The sequence below is a fragment of the Salmo salar genome, chromosome 04 (genome assembly GCF_965601325.2).
Source record: "Salmo salar chromosome 04, fSalSal1, whole genome shotgun sequence".
In the NCBI taxonomy this organism is placed as follows: domain Eukaryota; kingdom Metazoa; phylum Chordata; class Actinopteri; order Salmoniformes; family Salmonidae; genus Salmo; species Salmo salar.
The window spans coordinates 88135474-88152473 of NC_138294.1; the positions used below are offsets into that span (position 1 = coordinate 88135474).

At 43.0% G+C, this 17000-nt stretch overlaps 2 protein-coding genes across 3 annotated transcripts in view; both read left to right on the forward strand.

The window, feature by feature from the left end:
* The first annotated feature begins 449 nt into the window (after positions 1-449).
* hsf5 (heat shock transcription factor family member 5) lies at positions 450-4192 on the forward strand. Of its 2 annotated transcripts, none has more exons than XR_001328546.3 (7): positions 450-547; positions 902-1424; positions 1598-1918; positions 2031-2128; positions 2289-2726; positions 3201-3371; positions 3954-4192. XR_001328546.3 is itself a non-coding variant. In XM_014198239.3 (7 exons), exons 2-6 carry the CDS (start codon positions 911-913, stop codon positions 3361-3363), a joined length of 1506 nt encoding a protein of 501 aa, XP_014053714.3. In that variant the 5' UTR covers positions 450-547; positions 902-910; the 3' UTR covers positions 3364-3371; positions 3954-4192. The 2 variants fall into 2 exon arrangements, 1 of the variants encoding a protein (XP_014053714.3); XM_014198239.3 differs by having other exon boundaries at positions 3229-3371.
* A 519-nt stretch (positions 4193-4711) lies between these two features.
* LOC106603954 (E3 ubiquitin-protein ligase RNF43) overlaps positions 4712-17000 on the forward strand; it is a 225006-nt gene continuing 212717 nt past the window's right edge. The window contains exon 1 of the mRNA XM_045717401.2: positions 4712-6496. Coding sequence (XP_045573357.1) covers positions 6257-6496 — 240 coding nt within the window. The 5' untranslated portion in view covers positions 4712-6256. The remainder of the gene's footprint in view (positions 6497-17000) is intronic.

The following is a 17000-nucleotide window of genomic DNA, read 5'->3' on the forward strand; positions in this document are numbered from 1 at the left end:
TTTATTTGTATTATAATTTATTTATTATTATTTGTATTTCTAGGAGTGGATTATTATTATTAGTGTAACGACCCTGGGTTTATAAGCGCGGAAATCGACTCTGCCGCTCGAGCATGCTTTTGCGGCACAGTCGATAGCGCGCCGGACTTCGGGCTTGAAGGTCGAGGGTTCGAGACCTGCTCCCTGCCTGTTTCATTACATTATTATTAGCCTTAGGTTTAAAATCAGTGACCACTCTGCAAGAGCTGCCTCCAAAACAAGATTCATGACGAAGAAAAAAAAAACTAAAGTGCAAAGGTGCCAATATATGAATAAAGCGTAATTAAACTGTAGTAATTGTTTCTCCATAAATACAGTGAATCTGATTCTGAATGTGTTATAAACGAACCATTTTCTCAACTCGGAAGTCGTGGACGTCCGTAGCTCGAGCTCTTTAATTCATCACGCTCGAGGATGTTCGGAACGGTTTTTTTTTCTGGAATTTAAACGGACTCAAAAACAACTGTTACGGGAAAACTTTCAACGGTTCTGAGGGAGACTGGTCAAGGTATTGTGTGTTATTATTAAACAGACTAGATATAATTACACACATTTACAGAAAAATTCGTCATATTCTGAATATTTAGCTATATATATATATATATATTGTAGTTTAAACTTCCGTTATAGTTGACTTGCTCAGGTACTTGATAACAGTTTTAGCTAGTTATCTTGGATAACGAACGAGGAGCTAGCTAGCGTTAGCTACAAGTAACGTTACTAAGCTAACGATGTTAGCTAGCAGCTTGCCAATTCAATCGAGAAGAAAAAAAATACTATTTAGCTAGCAAATTGAATTAGATATTAATATACACTTGATAAGTTGTCACTTGTTTTTGTTATTTTTTTGTTTCTCAAACAGGCGAAAAATATGGAGCTCGCAGAGGAACGCCTCACCATCCCCATCAATCCCAACAATTTCCCAGCGAAATTGTGGCGTCTGGTGAATAACCCCAAAAATCGATCGATACGTTGGGATCCCTGTGGTGAGGGTTTGATAATCGACCAGCAGCTATTTGAATCAGAGCTGCTGTCACCTCAGAAACAAATGTTTGACACCACTGACCTTTTCAAAACAACCAACTTTACAAGCTTCAACCGCCAGCTGAATCTTTATGGGTTCAGGAAGGTGGTCCATGGCCCCGGGGGCTCGGAGAAGAATGATGTCTCATCTCCGATGGACGGGATAAAACACCACTTCCACAACCCAAACTTCAAACAAGATCATCCCGAACTGCTGGTGAATCTTAAGAGGCTGACAAGCAAAAACAAGGCGAAGATGGAAGCTGGCCTAGAAGTGAACTGCCGGCCCCCAGCAAATCGTTTCCACCGACTCATGGCAAATGGTGATGGTGGTGAGGAGAAAGTTAAAGTAGATAAAAGAGGTACACTCAAATTGTCAATCATACCTGTACTTTGTATTTTAAACCAAAACGAGTAGCAACAGTAATTTAATAGCAAATTACTCAAATAACATCATTTATTGTGCCATAACTTGTGTGCCATAACTTCTCAGCCATGATACTCATGATATTGCTGTCATTCAATGTTTCCACAGGTTCCATGTTTGTTGGTCAGGTAAAACGACCATCTCCTTACCAACAGTACCACCAAAGCAGAACCCAGCCCATGAAGGACTATGATCGGACTCCTATCCCACCCCGCGGCTGGATCATGGGTCATGGGGATGCCCCCTCCCCCACCACCTTCTACACAGACAAGGGAATCCCCATATCTGTCATCCACCGGTTCCCTTCAGACACTTCCTGCACTGTGCAGTCCAGTCCGACTACTGTGCACATCCAGCAGGGTTCACAAAGCCTGGCAAACAGCTTGATCCCTCACCATACTCCGTACCGACCTGGATTCTATTCCCCTGGTAACTATAATAAACCATACCATGGAAGCACCCATTAGTTGAATACAGAAACACTGTGATTTCCTCATAAACAGTCATAGAAGTTTATTTATATACTTTTTGCTTTTTTCAGCATTAGTGTGCCAATGCTGCCCCCCAGGCTCAATGGACTCGGACTGCCATAGTGCCCACCAGACAACTCCCTCATACTCCCATTACAGCTATTACCAGGTAGGTGGGAATCTAACTACTACCCATAAAGCAGCATGTCTGCGAATCTTTCCAGTGGGATCTAGAATTCATATGGGTGAAAATATGCGGAGCATATCAATCAACATTTCATGCTTGAAATTTCAAGCTGTGAAATTTATATTTTTAATCCCATTTCTAGCCAAACTGTCCTGTGGGCTTTCTGTATCCTGGCAATCAAAACCAGGACTGGCAGAGCAGTGAAACCCAGGAGACCAAGAAGAGTGATGTCAACCTGGACACAGTCTTCCAGCTAGTGGACGAGTTGCACCACAATTCCCCCAAAATACGCATGGTCAAAGTGGAGACCCCAGAGCGCCAGCAGCCGGTCCTGTCCACCAATACACCATCAGGGCCCCAGCCCATCACCACCATCCACAGCTCCCCTCACACAGTCACTGTCTCTTCCCAGCTTGACTCCTCTTTTAACTCCAGCCCAGTGACACCCCGCGGGCCCATCATTATAGCAGTCCCGGGGAACGTTCCTCCTCAGGGAATAGCCATCACTGTCGGTGGTCCCGCGGCTGAGCAGCCAGTGAAGAGGGAGGACAAACCTGTGTCTGTGGATGCCTATCAGAAGGTAATCTAGCTTAGCTTTGTAAAAACCTGTCTGTGGATGCCTATCAGAAGGTAATCTAGCTTAGCTTTGTAAAAACCTGTGTCTGTGGATGCCTATTAGAAGGTAAAGTAGCTTAGTTTTGTAAAAACTTGTCACATGAAGGCTATATGAATCAGAATCACTTTATTTGCCAAGTACATTTACACATACCTGGAATTTGAATAGGTGCTGCCAGAAATACACAAATGTATAGACAGAGAAATGTACACAAAGTCAACATACATAATTGTACAATAGAAATACAGTAAACATACAACTATAGAGTATAGACTGATTTACAGTGAGGATGTACAATTTACAAAACCAGCGTATTTAGAACTGTGAGTGGAAAGAGAAAGCAAAAATACTCAGTCTGTATGACTTAGTAATCAACTTAATAAACAGGTATGGTATGGATGGTCATCAGCGGTCCTGATGAACTCTGTTGTATAATAGGAGATGGATCATGCTGTGATTTCCCCAGTGCCCCGAGGAAGCATCAGAGTACATCACCAAGGTGAAGGAGATCCAGGTGGTGGACTCAGAGGTCTGCAGTGTTCTACATGATGTTACTGTCTGCGGCCTCAGCCTGGAGAACGAGCACCAGACAGAAAACTAAATCTCCTGGTAAGACAACTATCCACTTACATTTCTGCACTATCCTTGCTGCTGCTATCTTGGCCAGGTGTCCCTTGTAAAAGAGATTCTATATCTCAATGGGACTTTCCTTGGTAAATAAAAAATAGGCAGAGGCTACAGATCCGTAGGTAACCGTCCCGATCCCCAGAGATGATGATCTGTATCAAGTTCTATGCATGTGTTTCTTTACATCCATTTTACGTGCCGGTTTTTGTGGCACCTTCCATTCATATTTCTCACTGTCAATCATACTATGCTATTATATTCAGTTCTGTTTTATGTTGTTAGAATACTATCGTTGTGATCTTGCAGACATTGATTTAGCTTTGATCTAAGTTAATTAAACCGTGCTTCACCATTCGCTAGAGTAACCTGTGCGTAAGATAGAGGATTCTACACATGCGCAGAAGCTGTTGGGACCTTTAGCTTTCGGGAAGAGGGGTCCAGAGAAGTCTGATCCTCAGCCACTTTTAATAAAACCATACACAGTGAAGGATAATGTCAACGGTGAGGAATAGATTAGGGGGATCATGACAAAATTAATGTACACATTTTAATTTCATCTTTTAGATCTGAACTTGTTGGTTGAAGTGGCATGCACGCAAGAATGTTGACCATAGTCAGACCAGGATGTCCCAAGTTTTCAGTTTTGCTACTCAGGCTCAAGTCTGAATTTGCTGCAGCTTCTTGTTGAAATATGTTGACCTATGTTACTTGAATGTCACTGATAAAAACATATATATTTTCCTGATAGTACACATATTGGACATTGTACATAGTTCAGCCCTGTTCTAATTTATTCTTATTTATATGATAACTTTTACAGAATTGTAGTTGACATATGACAGTTTTATTCTGAATGCTTAATCTTGGAATTAATTAATGCATACCAAGACTTATTTGTCATTTTTAACGTAAAGAACAAGTACCTTTTAATGTTTATTCCTCATTTGTTTCAGTTTGACACCAAAAAGTGATCTTTTTACATATTTTGAAATGCAAAACAAATAAATCTGTTTTAACCGTTAATTATTTTTAAATAATTTCTGACTTCTGGACATGATATAATTGGTTTATAATGTTAAAAGATTATTATGATTAAAATGTGATATAATTCAGAGGTTCTTTGCATTTCATTTCTTGCATCTGGTTGTTGTTTGTATGGGCTACAGTGTACTGGTAAAGAAGGGTCCATTCCGGGATCTGTTATCTATTCTGAAAGGAGATGTGAAGTGACGCTCGGCTGTTACCGGTGTTGTCCGCTGGAGGGCGCCCGGTGTCGTCTTTCGTCTGTGTTGGAAGTGCAGCTCCACCCTCGGTGACAGGCAGTCAGCAGGTAGACAGACAGTCGATGAGATCCCAGGGGAGGGAGACTCGACATGCTTCGGAACTTAGTAAATGTACACTCGTGTGTCTTTTTGCAACTTTTCAACATGTGTATGACCAATATTAGTGTTTTAACGACTCGCGTTTAAGCGATTATACATTTGTTAAAGCTTTCTTTTCAGTATCTCTATGTTAATAGTGAAGTTTATATTCTATATTTTTTAAGCAGCGGCGGGAAGGATCTCTTTTCAGAATTGTTACAACTTTCAGACGTGGAACTCGGGGAAAATACTTTTTTGGAGGCTGCCAGGGAGCGAACAGGTTTTAGATGCGTAGCAACTTTAGTGGACGATAGACATAATTGTGGATGCGTCGGCTGCAGAAATGACACGAGATGTATACTCCTAATTAATTAACTTCTTTCATGTTAAGTAACTAATGCAACGATTCCATTGGATTAGTTAAACTTTTCAAGAGTAGGGAAATCTCCGTTGTCAACTTTACAGTGGCATTTTTGTCAAAAGATTGTCGCAACGGACAATCTATTGCATTTTCGTTGTTTACTGTATTGTCTCCTTTCATCTTGGAATCCGTCATATCAACCAACATCAACCTGATTTTGTTCCTGTTGGTTTCTGAAACCTCTGGCTGGGGATATCGTCACAACATCCTATCCAGCGTCAAGAGTAGGGCATTTGCTTTTTAGGTATTTGACAACTTGTTGCATCTGGAGCCCCTCTGCCAGATTGGACTTTTTTTGTCTTGCTCTGGAAATGGAATACCGGTACATTGGATACACTTTGGTTTTAAATCAGGCAGAACTGTAGAATGTCTATAGTGGGTTGGGTACGAATTAAAGTACAAACATTGTTGCAAAATGTTTATTGAAATCTTGCCAGTGGTTGAAGATTACAAGAGCCGCCGTGTGCCCGGACTGAACCGATGTGTCTATGACAACTTTAACAAGCACGTTGAAAACGAGGACCGGGCCGCTGTTTATCTCATGTAAGGAGCTCGTGCTGTATGTGAACGGTGAACTAAATGTAATGCCTATTCAACTTTAAGCAACGCAATTCCAATTATTCATTTGATGTTGTCGAACTTGTGCATGCAATGTTTGGCCTCTCCTGTTAGTGATACCGGTTAACACACATGATCTCAATCCTATCTTATTAGGCTAAGTATGATATGTTTATTTGATTGTTAGCAATTCCATAATTTAGAAGCAAACGTTCATAATTTTTTCTTATGAGTGAATATGAAGACCACTTTACTTGGCGTGTTTAACTGTTTTTACCTGGAACAAACATTCAAAGCGGGATAACAATTCATTACAAAACCACAAGACAACATGGCAGTCCGTGAGCCTTAACACTTTGGATAAAAGCCTGTATTTCGAGTCGTTTTCACGGGTTTCTACCATTTCTAACCCATAAAGCAGAGGACCAGCGCTGGGCCATATATTTCTTGTCCTGAATCAACATTGGTGGTTAGCAGCTTTTGAAGTCCACGATGTACAGCCGGAGCCCGCCGCTACAGCCGATCCAATGATCGTTCTCCAGCGGCGACTGGCCGGGCTCTGGCCGTGGCTGCTCATGGCGGCCCTGCAGGTGGTGTTTGGCCAGACGGGCCTGGAGCTGGCGGCGGCCGTCGAGACGGAGCGCTCGGCCCTCAGGGCTGTCATCAAGGTGACACTGCTGAAAAACGAGCCAACGGGGAAGCCCATCACTCTGGAAGGGGTGTTTGTCGGAGGGAGCGCCGGCTCTGCAGAGGGGAAGCTCATGCAGGTACGTGTCACCACTAGCGGTTCTGGGGTGGGGGAGCAGTGCCCCTGTGATAACAATTTTGGACCACCTTGTGGCCCCCCTAAATGTGGAGTATGAAATAATTTTTACATAACTAATTTTTGCTATATATTTTTTTTTTACATCCGTTATTAGACAGTGGCAACGCGGAACACTAAATTTAACCCACACATTTTCTAGAGGGACGGCTTTAGGCGGAACACAACAGTATCGTACCACATGCAAAACGATATGACAACAATAACGTCTAATGTAACTGGCCCCCCCTAACAGTACAACTGGCCCCAGCTTGGCCCCCCAGTTGAAATGGTCTAGAACCGCCACTGCGTGTCACGTCATAAAGGTTCCCAGGTCCACCGGATCATGTGCAGTGCAATTCAAGTCAAGTGCATACTGGCTACATTTTCTAGGTTGGCTTTCAATAACTATTTGGTAATACATTTTCCAAAGTGTGGTTATTGGCTTAAAATATCCCATGCATCTTTAATCAGTTATGTGACATGGATTCAGTCCGTTGAGATACAGTATGTTGTGTTATAGGTCTGGTAGGCCATTGGACTGTGTCTGGTATTGATGCTGTAAAGTGGTCAATGGAAATGCCATGGGAAAGATGCCTATTTAATACTATTTTGAAGTAAAAATCTGAGTATAATTCTTGGATGGATGTCAACCCCAATATACAGTATGTTCATGTCATCATCACCAATCTACAACATTCCACTTAAAAATGACTGACTACCCCCACCACTTTGCTACCAGTTTATACGAATGGGAGTTAGCATTTTGCAGTCACTTATTCTAAACCTGAAAAGGGACAACTTCTAAATGTTATGTAGGGAAAACAACCAATTCACTATATGGCCAAAAGTATGTGGACACATGTCCGTTGAACATCTCATTCCTAAATCATGGGCATTAAAATGGTGTTGGTCCCCCTTTTGCTGCTATAACAGCCTCCTCTTCTGGGAAGGCTTTCCACTAGATGTTGAAACATTGCTTTGGGGACTTCAGCCACGAGCATTAGTGAGGTCGGGCACTGATGTTGGGCGATTAGGCCTGGCTCGCAGTCAGAGTTCCAATTCATCCCAAAGGTGTTCGATGGGGTTGAGATCAGGGCTATGTGCAGGGCAGTCAAGTTCTTCCACACCGATCTCAATAAACCATTTTAGTATGGACCTCACTTTGTTCACTGGGGCATTGTCATGCTGAAACAGGAAAGGGACTTCCCTAAACTGTTGCCACAAGGTTGGAAGCACAGAATCGCAGTGGTGGAAAAATAACCCAATTGTCATACTTCAGTAAAAGTAAAGATAAAAGTCACCCAGTAAAATACTACTTGAATAAAATGATCTGTTTTTAAATATACTTAAGTATATTTTAGCAATTACATTTACTTTTAATACTTAAATATCAAAAGTAAAAGTATAAATAATTTCAAATTCCTTATATTAAGCAAACCAGACGGTATCGTTCTCCTGGCATCTGCCAAACCCAGATTTGTCCGTCAGACTGCCAGACAGTGAAGCGTGATTCATCACTCTAGAGAACGTGTTTCCACTGCACCAGAGTCCAAAGGCGGTGAGCTTTACACCACTCCAGCTGACTCTTGGCATTGCGCATGGTGATCTTAGGCTTGTGTGTGGCTGCAATGCCATGAAACCCATTTCATGAAGCTCTGACGAACAGTTCTCTGCTGATGTTGCTTCCATAGGCGGTTTGGAACTCGGTAGTGTGTTGCAACCCAGGACAGAAGATTTTTACGCGCTTCAGCTGTCCCGTTCTGTGAGCTTGTGTGGCCTACCACTTCATGGCTGAGCTGTTGTTGCTCTCGGACGTTTCCACTTCACAATAACAGCACTTACAGTTGACCGAAGAAGCTCTAGCAGGGCAGAAATTTGCAAAACTGATTTGTTGGAAAGGTGGTATCCTATGATGGTGCCAAGTTGAAAGTCACCGAGCTCTTCAGTACGGGCCATTCTGCTGCTAATGTTTGTCTATAGAGATTGCATGGCTGTGTGCTTCATTTTATACACCTGTCAGCAACGGGTGTGGCTGAGACAGCCGAATCCACTAATTTGAAGGGGTGTCCACACACTTTTGGGTATGTAGTGTATATCCAAATCAGACTTAAGTAACCACATTGTGTGCCTGTTACAATACATAAATCATGATGGATTTGACTTATATCCACTTAGTTAGATCAGATTTGTTGACTATGCCAATCCAACGTCCTTCTATCCCCCACAGTCTGCGTTCCATTGACGTCTTTACTGCATCTTATTCACATCAAGAGCACCACAGGCATCATGCTCCGTTTGAGCTGATGCTTATGGCTTGTTTTAACCATGTTTTCCACCCTGGCTCGCTTCACTTTGGCACGTTCACCTTGGCAAACTGAAGTTAACAATGTGTCATAGCCCAAACCACCGAAGAACCCCCATAGACAAACAGAGTTCAATCTCAGGCCAGCTTTTTTGTAATCTTGTTGTTCTCAGTCACTATAATGTAATAGGTTATTGAGCTGCTAGACCTATAATGCTGTCGCTATAGTGGAAGCTGCCTTTGTTATCACTCGTTGTTATGCTGTTTTGTGTGATGACAGAATATCAACATTCTTCCGGAACAATAGTGTTGACATACAGTACATATTTTTATTTTTGTTTTTCTTCCTGCCTGCCGATACAATACTGGTTAGGGGTGAGAGTGCCAACTTCTCCACCCAAACATTTTATCAAGCTGATAGATTTGTAGTTAAATAAATTATTAGAGCCAGCCATGCTCCCCATTTAAAAATGTCATACTGAACATAGTGATTAAATATCAAACAATGCATTCCATGCATGTTCAATAGTTGAGATCAAAAGCTGCATTTAAAAGAAAAACAACATACTTTTATAATTTACTCATGCCCTTACCGGGCAGAATGCACATGCCAAAACCATAGGCATACATGTGGTCCTTACTGTACATTTTCCCTCTCCTACTATTCTGCAAGTCAGGCCCCTCACTCTGTGGTGCGTAGCTTTTCCCACTCTGTGCTGCGTAGCTTTTCCCACTCTGTGCTGCGTAGCTTTTCCCACTCTGTGGTGCGTAGCTTTTCCCACTCTGTGGTGCGTAGCTTTTCCCACTCTGTGGTGCGTAGCTTTTCCCACTCTGTGGTGCGTAGCTTTTCCCACTCTGTGGTGCGTAGCTTTTCCCACTCTGTGGTGCGTAGCTTTTCCCACTCTGTGCTGCGTAGCTTTTCCCACTCTGTGGTGCGTAGCTTTTCCCACTCTGTGGTGCGTAGCTTTTCCCACTCTGTGGTGCGTAGCTTTTCCCACTCTGTGGTGCGTAGCTTTTCCCACTCTGTGGTGCGTAGCTTTTCCCACTCTGTGGTGCGTAGCTTTCTCCTTCTGATTCATACATGGATTCGGATTATTGGGGAACTAAAGCAAGGCTAAGTCAATTTATTTCCGATCGGAGAAGAAAGGGAGGACAGATGAGGTACTGTAGGGTCTTGTCTGTCCTCACTCACCAGGTGCAGGAGGCATTTTGAATGGATAACCAGATGCTGCAGACAGCTATAATTGATAAGAAAGTACATGGCCTTTTCCATGGGGGAAAGTCCAATATTAGACATGGTGGTGAAGATGAGTACAGTGTATTATATAAGAAATGTATGCTCATCTACATTTGCTTTAATGTGTGTGTGTGTTTGTGTGTGTGTGCACACTTGCATCCGAATGTGTGTACACTTAGAAAATATGGTTCCAAAAGGGTTCTTTGGGTGTCCCCGTAGGAGAACCCTTTCAAGAACCCTTTTTGTTTCCAGGTAGAAAATGTTTTGGTTCCATTTAGAACCTTCTGTAGAAAGGGTTCTACATGGAACCCAAAAGGGTTCTACATCGAACCAAAAAGTGTTATTTAAATGGTTCTCCTATGAGGACACCCAAAGAACCCAATAAGGTTCTAGATGGCACCTTTTTTTTTCCTAAGAGTGTATGTGTGATGTTGATTCTTGATAACATGTATTTTTAGAGCGGGTGTTTCCATAGCAGTGCTGCTGAGAAGATCAGAGGAATCATTCATTTACATTGAGGCAATGAGGCCTTTCTTTCCTTAACACTGTGTGTTTCTGTGATATGTCACGTTAGATCTGAGCGATAACGTTGGACTTGACCTGGAAGAAGGAGTGCATTACAGTGTGACTGTTTATTGTTGTAAGAAAGTCGTTTCTAGATTCCTATTTTACTGAGAGTGCATCTCAAATGGCATCCTATTTCCCATATTTGTGCACAACTTTTGATCCGGGCCCATAGGACACTGGTCTAAAGTAGGACAGTTAAGGTTATGGGTGCCATTTGGGCTGCATTCTGGGTCTCTGTTCTACACCAGGTGACAAGGTTGATCAGGGTTGTGGAAGTGATGGCTGACATTACAGTATTTCCCTGAAGGTGTGAAGTGATAATTAGGTTTCTGACTGCTGTTGTTCACTCAGCTCAGTTTACTTACCTGGGGATGATGACAGTTCTAATCCAGCGGCGATAAGATCCCTGTTTATTTTTCCTTCAGGTGAACACAAATCCCAACGCCACTCTGAGTGTAGCCTGGGATGATGGTGGTGACGTTTGGCCGGCTCTGCTGGGGCCAAATGAGCTACTCTGGTCTAGGCCTGGGGTACACCACCTCCTTATTGAATTAAAATGTATTCACTTCTAATTCACATCATTGTGGTCCTCTTTAAGCACTCAAATGTTGGTGGAGTTACAGTTGAGTCAGTCAATTAGCTTCTTATGCTTTACCCACACTGATGGTCTGCACAGAGGCAGTGTTATGCTGTGAGACTGTGTGTGTCAGAAATGGCACCCTATTCCCTATATAGTGCACTACTTTTGACTAGGGCGCTTGTCAAAAGTGGTGCTCTATATAGGAAAGTAGTGCACTGTATAGGGCATTGGGTTCCGTTTCAGCCTCACCCTGTGCAATCCTGTGTCTTTGTTGCAGTGCAGAGTACTATTCCAACCTGGTCTCAGAGCATTTCGTATTATTCTGTACGTAAATCCGAGACACAGTATGTGGTTTTCCACTAGATGTTGGAACATTGCTGCGGGGACTAGCTTCCATTCATCCACAAGAGCATTAGTGAGGTTTGGCACTGATGTTGGGCGATTAAGCCTGGCTCGCAGTCTGCGTTCCAATTCATCCCAAAGGTGTTTGATGGGGTTGAGGTCAGGGCTCCGTGCAGGCCAGTCAAGTTCTTCCACACTGATCTTAATAAATCATTTCAGTATGGACCTCACTTTGTGCACTGGGGCATTGTCATGCTGAAACAGGAAAGGGACTTCTTCAAACTGTTTCCACAAAGTTGGAAGCACAGAATCATCTAGAATATCATTGTATGCTGTAGTGTTAAGATTTCCCTTCACTGGAACTTAGGGGCCTGAACCATGAAAAACAGCCCCAGACCATTATTCCTTCTCCACCAAACTGTACAGTTGGCACTATGCATTCAGGCAGGTTGCGTTCTCCTGGCATCCGCCAAACCCAGATTCATATGTCGGACTGCCAGACGGTGAAGCGGGATTCGTCACTCTAGAGAACATGTTTCCACTGCTCCAGAGTCCAATGGCGGCAAGCTTTACACCACTCCATCCAACACTTGGCATTGTGAATGGTGATCTCTTTGGCTTGTTCGGCCATGAAAACCCATTTCATGAAGCTCCCGACAAACAGTTATTGTGCTGATGTTGCTTAAAGAGGCATTTTGGAACTCGGTAGTGAGTGTTGCAATCGAGGACAGAAGATTTTTACGCGATACGTGCTTCAGCACTAAGCGGTCCTGTTAGCTTGTGTGGCCTACCACTTCGCGGCTGAGCCGTTGTTGCTCCTATACTTTTGTGTGTATATAGTGTGGTTCGCTAACGTTAGCTAGGCTAGGGGTTAGGGTTAAGTTTAGGAGTTAGGTTAAAGAGTTAATTAAGGTTATCTAACATGCTAAGTAGTTGCAAATTAGCAAAAAAGTTGTAAGTAGTTGAAAAGTAGCAAATTAGCAAAAATGCTAAAGTTGTCCACGTTATACGTCTACCCATCCACCCCGAACAACCACCCTCCTTTCATTTTTGCCTTAAGTAACCATCTATCTTATGTAACCATACCAAATGTAACATGTCATCCATACTAAATGGAGGGTTTCGGATATGCATACAGAATAATACGAAATGCGACCAGGTTGAGTATTCCTGTTTCAACAGGCCTCTATTGCCTCTGAGCGCAGCTTTATGTTCAATGCTTTATGTTCCTGTCTTCCTTCCGGGGAAACTGGATGGGGGATGAAAGGTGTCCATCGCTCTCTCTCTCTTTCTCACAAAACAACAACGCACATTCCAGATTCCACAAAGTTTGTGACTTGGGTTTTTCTTTTGTGTTTGATCGCTAAAGACACTACCTATAGAGATATGAGTTATAATACACTTTAATGGATTGGATTCAATGAATACAGGTATACTCCAACTGGTTTATTAAAGATGTGTGTTTACGTTGAAGTACTTCAGAGCTGAGTAGAGTTGAACAGCTCTGAGACTGAGAGAGAAACGTGGTTCGTACAGGACTTGTATTACTATAGAATGTGGTAATGTAATTATTAGCCCAGCATGTCTGTTTTTCCAGTGGACGATTCGAACGGGATTAGATTTACCAAACTGCCCTCGTAATATTTTTTTTTCTCTCTTTCAAAATGGACCGTTTTCACGGTCAGGCGTGTTCTAGGCGTGAAGATATTTCAACTTGGCTAGAGAGAATGTCAAAATAAGAACCATGAAATGTATGCTATGCAGACATTTAATTAACTGACGTATTTGGCAATTTATCAGTTGGTTGGCACAACATCATACGCTTGATCTTAATAAAGAGAAATAGGCACTGGGAAATCTGATCTGTGACAGACAGATCATCTGTACGCTACGTGCAGAGCACTTTGTTTTAAGCATCAATTTGTTCCTGTGTTCTTACCCAAACTGGGTGCAGCACCTGGTAAACTGTAATATCCCTCAACACGCAGGGATTCACACGGTATAAGTATTATCAGAGGACTTTGTAGTTTGCTGAAAAACAGCAGGTTATTCTGGCTGGAATTATTACTCTCCCACCATGTAAAAAATTACTGGCATGGCAGATTCAGATGGGACAAAAATTCAGTATCCAACAGCACTGGTCTGTCTGTCTGTCTGTCTGTGTCTGTCTGTCTGTCTGTCTGTCTGTCTGTCTGTCTGTCTGTCTGTCTGTCTGTCTGTCTGTCTGTCTGTCTGTCTGTCTGTCTGTCTGTCTGTCTGTCTGTCTGTCTGTCTGTCTGTCTGTCTGTCTGTCTGTCTGTCTGTCTGTCTGTCTGTCTGTCTGTCTGTCTGTCTGTCTGTCTGTCTTATATTGCTCAAAAAAATAAAGGGAACACTTAAACAACACATCCTAGATCTGAATGAAAGAAATAATCTTATTAAATACTTTTTTCTTTACATAGTTGAATGTGCTGACAACAAAATCACACAAAAATAATCAATGGAAATCCAATTTATCAACCCATGGAGGTCTGGATTTGGAGTCACACTCAAAATTAAAGTGGAAAACCACACTACAGGCTGATCCAACTTTGATGTAATGTCCTTAAAACAAGTCAAAATGAGGCTCAGTAGTGTGTGTGGACTCCACGTGCCTGTATGACCTCCCTACAACGCCTGGGCATGCTCCTGAGGAGGTGGCGGATGGTCTCCTGAGGGATCTCCTCCCAGACCTGGACTAAAGCATCCGCCAACTCCTGGACAGTCTGTGGTGCAACGTGGCGTTGGTGGATGGAGCGAGACATGATGTCCCAGATGTGCTCAATTGGATTCAGGTCTGGGGAACGGGCGGGCCAGTCCATAGCATCAATGCCTTCCTCTTGCAGGAACTGCTGACACATTCCAGCCACATGAGGTCTAGCATTGTCTTGCATTAGGAGGAACCCAGGGCCAACCGCACCAGCATATGGTCTCACAAGGGGTCTGAGGATCTCATCTCGGTACCTAATGGCAGTCAGGCTACCACTGGCAAGCACATGGAGGGCTGTGCGGCCTACCAAAGAAATGCCACCCCACACCATGACTGACCCACCGCCAAACCGGTCATGCTGGAGGATGTTGCAGGCAGCAGAACGTTCCCCACGGCGTCTCCAGACTCTGTCACGTCTGTCACGTGCTCAGTGTGAACCTGCTTTCATCTGTGAAGAGCACAGGGCGCCAGTGGCGAATTTGCCAATCTTGGTCTTCTCTGGCAAATGCCAAACGTCCTGCACGGTGTTGGGCTGTAAGCACAACCCCAACCTGTGGACGTCGGGCCCTCATACCACCCTCATGGAGTCTGTTTCTGACCGTTTGAGCAGACACATGCACATTTGTGGCCTGCTGGAGGTCATTTTGCAGGGCTCTGGCAGTGCTTCTCCTGCTCCTTCTTGCACAAAGGCGGAGGTAGCGGTCCTGCTGCTGGGTTGTTGCCCTCCTACGGCCTCCTCCACGTCTCCTGATGTACTGGCCTGTCTCCTGGTAGCGCCTCCATGCTCTGGACACTACGCTGACAGACACAGCAAACCTTCTTGCCACAGCTCGCCATCCTGGATGAGCTGCACTACCTGAGCCACTTGTGTGGGTTGTAGACTCCGTCTCATGCTACCACTAGAGTGAAAGCACCGCCAGCATTCAAAAGTGACCAAAACATCTGCCAGGAAGCATAAGAACTGAGAAGTGGTCTGTGGTCACCACCTGCCGAACCACTCCTTTATTGGGGGTGTCTTGCTAATTGCCTATAATTTCCACCTGTTTTCTATTCCATTTGCACAACAGCATGTGAAATGTATTGTCAATCAGTGTTGCTTCCTAAGTGGACAGTTTGATTTCACAGAAGTGTGATTGACTTGGAGTTACATTGTGTTGTTTAAGTGTTCCCTTTATTTTTTTGAGCAGTGAATATAAAAAACAGGATCCAACATGAGAAAAACATTTAAACTTTAATGTTTTGGTGAAGAAGACTCCATTACCAAGCATTGCACCCTTTGGTTTTTATTGAAAGCTCGAAGTATATATTTATTTCCCACTGATATTGAGTTTTGATCTTTGACATGTTTATTTTCCCTACTTTGTCATTATATTGAAGAAAGATATACGAATGTTATGATTTACTATTCGACAATACAAATACATGTTATATTTTTGATATACAGCTGTAACAGAGTGGTAATAAATATTACTGATATACAGCTGTAACAGAGTGGTAATAAATATTGCTGATATACAGCTGTAACAGAGTGGTAATAAATATTGCTGATATACAGCTGTAACAGAGTGGTAATAAATATTGCTGATATACAGCTGTAACAGAGTGGTAATAAATATTGCTGATATACAGCTGTAACAGAGTGGTAATAAATATTGCTGATATACAGCTGTAACAGAGTGGTAATAAATATTGCTGATATACAGCTGTAACAGAGTGGTAATAAATATTGCTGATATACAGCTGTAACAGGGTGGTAATAAATATTGCTGATATACAGCTGTAACAGGGTGGTAATAAATATTGCTGATATACAGCTGTAACAGAGTGGTAATAAATATTGCTGATATACAGCTGTAACAGAGTGGTAATAAATATTGCTGATATACAGCTGTAACAGAGTGGTAATAAATATTGCTGATATACAGCTGTAACAGGGTGGTAATAAATATTGCTGATATACAGCTGTAACAGAGTGGTAATAAATATTGCTGATATACAGCTGTAACAGAGGTAATACATATTGCTGATATACAGCTGTAACAGGGTGGTAATAAATATTGCTGATATACAGCTGTAACAGAGTGGTAATAAAAAGCACCGAAACAAACACAGCCATATAAAGGACTGTAACATGCTGTGAGCTCTTTGTTCCCCTTTTCCGATCCCTCCGTGTGTTCAGGTCAGGGGACTGTTGCTGCATTCCTTCCTCAGATCTGATATCCAACAGTCTAATCTCTCTGGTAGGATGCCCATGTCTACTGGCTGGCTTGGCTCAGGCTTGTAGGTTTCAACCACTCCAAGCGGTCAGGCATTTTGACTCCCTCTCTCGCCTGACTCCCTCTCTCGGTTTCTCTCACTACAAAGCCAGTCCAGTGGCCAGGAAGGGCCAGCCGGTGGAGAAGAAGTGAAAGGGCTTCTGGAATAGCTTTGAAGTTGTGGGGAAAGCCAGCTGTCCTCTGGGCCCAGTGAAGAGGAGGATGATGTTACACCTGCCGCACCTCCTTTTGAACTTAATCCTCTGTTGGGCTCTCTGCCCAATTAAAAGAAGCTAAACTGTTTTAAAAGGGCTCTTTTTTTCCACTAAGTCCCTTTAGAATTTTTCTTTACTCTCTCCTCTGTCTGTCGAGGGCTTTGTCCCAGTGAAAGGTCAGATTGACCTTTTTGTGAGGGCCCACAAAGACATCAGCTATAATTGGGGCAGGCAGGGCAC